At 32.2% G+C, this 4,765-nt stretch overlaps 1 protein-coding gene across 1 annotated transcript; it reads left to right on the top strand.

Moving 5' to 3' along the window:
• The first annotated feature begins 335 nt into the window (after positions 1 to 335).
• On the top strand, positions 336 to 4,765 carry LOC145598557 (gibberellin 2-beta-dioxygenase 2-like). The gene is made up of 3 exons (XM_081654931.1): positions 336 to 806; positions 3,412 to 3,760; positions 4,021 to 4,765. Exons 1-3 carry the CDS (start codon positions 433 to 435, stop codon positions 4,276 to 4,278), a joined length of 981 nt encoding a protein of 326 aa, XP_081511057.1. The 5' UTR covers positions 336 to 432; the 3' UTR covers positions 4,279 to 4,765.

Below are 4,765 nucleotides of genomic sequence, written 5' to 3'. Positions count from 1 at the left end.
AAAAAAATACAAGAAATAAAGAAAATAAATACAAAGGGGTAGGACGGGGGGACAAATTTTCTATATCAAAGGTTTAAAAAAACAATCAACTAACATAACCCACGGCCCCACCATCACACGGCACCCCCGCACCCCCTTTCCAATCTATCTCTTCTCCTTCATGCCTTTTTATTTTTATTATCATTTTTAATATATTTTAATTAAATTTCATAAAATAAATAAACTACTAATTCAATATTCGACTATTTGACCACCACCCAGGCCTTATATATACCCCCAACCCTCCCTCCTGCTAAACCCACATTTATTTTCTCCATATTGTCAAACTCTATAACACCACTCCTATATTTCAAAATATCAAGTTTATTTATATTATTAAACCACCATATATTATATTATTATATCATTAATTTTCATTGTTCATTGTTCATCATGGTTGTAGCTTCTCCAAACCCTCTAAAGAGGAGCAAGAAAACCAAGGCAGTTGGAGTGCCAATCATTGATCTTTCTCTCAAACACAAAGATAAGTCCACCTTAGCAGGCCTCATTGTCGAGGCCTGCGAAGAGTTCGGCATTTTTAAGGTCATTAATCACGGTGTTTCCTCCGATATCATTTCCTCCCTCGAAAGACAAGGTCTCGACTTCTTCTCTAAGCCCACACCGGAAAAACACCGTGCTGTGGGTCCCACCGTCCCTAAACCCTTTGGTTATGGCTTCCGTAACATTGGCTCTAATGGTGACGTTGGTGATCTTGAGTACCTTCTTCTTCACGCTAACAACTCTTCCACGCATCCACCTGTTTTCAGGTAACTTTTTTTTTTTATTATATTTTTTCTTTCTTACTAATCTCATCGTGCCATACAAACTAAATTGAAACGGAGGTAGTACTCGTGTCTAAATTGAAACGGAGGTAGTACTCGTGTATATGTATGTTTTCCCTTGTATGCATGGATTTATTCATAGTATTTGGTTAAGAATTTCTAAGTAAATTTATTTACCGACCTGTATTTTTACACATTGTCGGCCAGAAAATGTTGTCTAATCGTCCACCCATATTTTTTTTTAAAACAAAATAAAAGTAGCACAGTTGACATGACTTATTAAGAGTATGATACAATGTTACAATTTCATTTCTTCTTCCTAGACTAGCTTAGCTTGTCCATAGAAAATGAGGTCAAATTAAAACAGAGTGTTTTTTTTTAAAAATTATTTCCTCAATACTCCGTATATTATAGGACTATAGGAGTACAAGTACTTCATGTCGCCTGTAATAATTAAGTTTATTAGTTTTATAGTACAGCATGAGATTTAATTGTTTATTATTACTTGTCTTACCTTTTTTTTATTGACATTGACTTTTGTTCTAGAATTTAGTATTATTCAACCTCTTATAAGTTATAATCAATCATTTTTAATTCCCTTCTCCCCTTCATTACGGAGTAAATAATAGTTGAATTGACCTAATATGAAGCACGCAAAATAACTTGAATAATACTACTGGTAATATACACTTGGAAAAGTATCATCCATTAGATTTCTAGCTATCATCATATATTGTGTCAAAAAAAAAAAAAAAAAAAAAAAAAACTATCATCATATTAAATAAAAAAATTATACATTGTGTTTATTGAAGTGAGTATCAAACTATATAATAAATATCACGATATTAATAGTGTAATTTGAACGAATAATGTAATAAATAATTTTTATACGGTCAGAGTGAGGTACTGATCATGTGATATACTATGTAGTACGTACTCGTATATAGTTTAATGATTTGTCAAGGTCGTCGTAGGCCTAGTAGTACCATACATCCTAGCTAAGCTTGATGGATGAAATATTGCAACTTGATGGATGTGTATGTACCTATATACATAAATATCATCATCAGTTGGCATCAGCTGCCAAATCATAAGAAATAAAAAAAAAATCAGTTGGCATGCATTAAAACCATAGAATGCAACATATAGTATTAATAAGTAAGCAAAAAAAAAAAAAAGGACCAAAGAGAAGGAGTCTATGTGGTTGAACAAGGGAAACGTTTACACATAAAATTCCATTATTGTGCAACGTATCATTATATGATAGCTACCTTCTCCACGTTGCTTCTTTTATTCACATTATTTGTTTGGTGAACTTAGCTTGGGTGATCATAATCATTAATCATTAGTTATGAGCCTACATTTTTATTTTTGCATGTCTCCAATTCATCCAAGAATATTCTTGCATCATTCATTTAAATGCTAAATTTAGAACTTACGTATTCTACGGTGTACTTTTTACATACCAATTTTATAAATAATATCTCATCTATCTACCCACTCCTATATCCTTAATATCCACCCACATTATATTCCATGGAATGTTTTTTTCTTTTTCTTTATATATATATATATATATATATATATATATATATATATATTCTGTTTTTGTGTTTTTTGACTTCTTGTCAATAAAAGTGATATTTTTGAGACCGATAAAATCATTCAATTTGTAAAGGGTTTCAAGACAACATCTCTCTATATAGATTAGAAAATTTATAAATATCCTTACTATTTTAATGACTAATATTTATTAGATTTTAAAAGGTTTAACTTGTTTAATGATGTCTTGACTTATAAAGATATCGCGTACAATAGGTAGCAGGTTTAAATTCTCAATCTTATTTTGCACTTCATTAAGAAGAAACAAAAAAGTGTGAATTTCAAATTAAGATAATTAAGGAGAAACAAAAAAAAAAAGTGTAAATTTCAAATTAAGATAATCCTAGCAAGACTTTTATTCTATAGTGTATTTGCAAGTTAAACCCTTAAAAGTGATAGGATAAGGTAAGTGATGTAGATAATGAACTGTCAAATCGAAAAGATGAAGTTTGTGGTACGGTAGGAGGTCCAAGTGTAAGAGGGACACCCAATGACAATGAGCATAGGCCATAGGGTGTTGAAGAAAACTTGTAGCAGTAGAAGTTGTAAAGTGATCGAGTGATCTAGATCAGAATTCAGAAATTTCTGAAAACAGGGGTTTCAGACTCTGAAAAATATCAATGACTTCTCACTAATCAAATCAATATCAATTCAATTCAATTTTATTTGTACGACTTATTAATAATAATAATTATTTAACTTGTGAAACATCATAAAAAAAAAAAAAAAAAAGGTGAGTAAACAACAGAGAGAGTGTCAGTATCAGTGTCATTTTCTAAATTGAGGGTGGAAGGTACTCCATTTACATCTTTCCAATTGAAGAATCCACCCCTACCTCTGTTACCCACCCCATTTTCACATGTTCTTTTCAACCCCTATAAGCATTAAGCAGGGGCTTCATCTACATACGTATGCAACTAGTAGGAGGCGAAATTTAGTAATTAACTGATTATTGTACTAATTGTATTCCACACATTGTATTGTGTAGTGATGTGGTAAATGAGTACGTGGACGCGGTATCAGATCTATCATGCTCGTTACTAGATCTGATGGCTGAGGGATTGTGGGTCCAAGATAAAACCATATTTAGCAAATTAATCAGAGACCCTCAAAGTGATTCACTCCTAAGACTCAATCATTATCCTGCCCTTAAAAATTGGGACTCGTTCATCAATGGTGAACGCATTGGATTTGGAGAGCATTCTGACCCTCAGATCTTAACCATCTTAAGATCCAACGATATTGCTGGCCTTCAGATTTGTACTCCTCATGGTTTGTGGCTTCCTGTTCAACCTGATCCCAACGCCTTCTATGTTATGGTGGGGGATGCCCTTCAGGTACTTTCTCTTTTTTACTATTTTCATTCACTATCATTATCTTAATTCGTACATATGTGATTGCGTCACATATATATTGTACATTGTATCATTTAAATAATAAGTCATTGATTATACTAGAGTGTTGCATTGTCACGTCCATTTAAGATGTTTATTGTTATTTGCCTAATTTATGCGACTACTAATAATTTACCATTGTGAATGTATAACAAATATGATTAATTTTAGACTAATGTAATGAAATGTTTATGTGTGTGTAGGTATTGACGAATGGGAGATTTGGAAGTGTGAAACATAGAGCAATGGCAAATAGTTCGATAAGCAAGGCAAGGATGTCGATGATCTTTTTCGGGGCACCACCATTGAATGCAACAATCTCGCCAATAGAAGAGATGGTGTCATCATTGAATCCAAGCCTATACAAGCCCTTTACATGGGGAGAGTATAAGAGAGCAATGCATGCTTCAAGACTAAGTGATTGTCGCCTCAATCAATTCAAGCGACGCAATGATCAATGATTTTATTAAAAAAAAAAACTTTAGATAATATAATTATGAATATATAATATATGGTCTGTCCATCCAATTTCCTAGTTTAGTAGGAGTAGTTTATAAAATTGGACGTACAACTTACAAGATGGGAAAGGAAGGGAAAAAAGAAATTTCCATTTTTGGCACTGGCATTCATCCGTCCATCATCATAAATTCATAATTAATTATTATAATTATAATTATTATGACCTTGGCTTGTGGTGGGCTAGTAGCTAGCTAGTCGGATAGAGACACTTGGGAAAAGCAGAAAATGATGTATATAATCATGGTTTTTTTTTTTCCTTTCTTTTGTTTAAAATTTAGGAGTTGAAATTAATGGAGGGTGATCTCATTTTTTTAGTTATGAATTGCAAATTATTTTGCGTGGATGACACTTTCCATTATTTTATTTTATTGTATTGTAGGCCAATGTCTTAATTAAGCAAAGTATATCTATTAGAAAGTTTTTCATTTC

Source organism: Chenopodium album, chromosome 20 (genome assembly GCF_948465745.1).
Source record: "Chenopodium album chromosome 20, dcCheAlbu1.1, whole genome shotgun sequence".
Taxonomy (NCBI): Eukaryota; Viridiplantae; Streptophyta; class Magnoliopsida; order Caryophyllales; family Amaranthaceae; genus Chenopodium; species Chenopodium album.
The sequence above is the reverse complement of the archived record's forward strand: the minus strand, read 5'-3'. Positions and strand labels throughout refer to the sequence as shown.

Excerpts from the sequence above, each read along its gene's own strand:
- LOC145598557 (XM_081654931.1), top strand. The coding sequence starts at position 433 with ATGGTTGTAGCTTCTCCAAACCCTCTAAAGAGGAGCAAGAAAACCAAG. Across the intron at positions 807-3,411 it reads ACGCATCCACCTGTTTTCAG|TGATGTGGTAAATGAGTACG; the intron begins GTAACTTTTTTT and ends TGTATTGTGTAG. Across the intron at positions 3,761-4,020 it reads TGGTGGGGGATGCCCTTCAG|GTATTGACGAATGGGAGATT; the intron begins GTACTTTCTCTT and ends ATGTGTGTGTAG.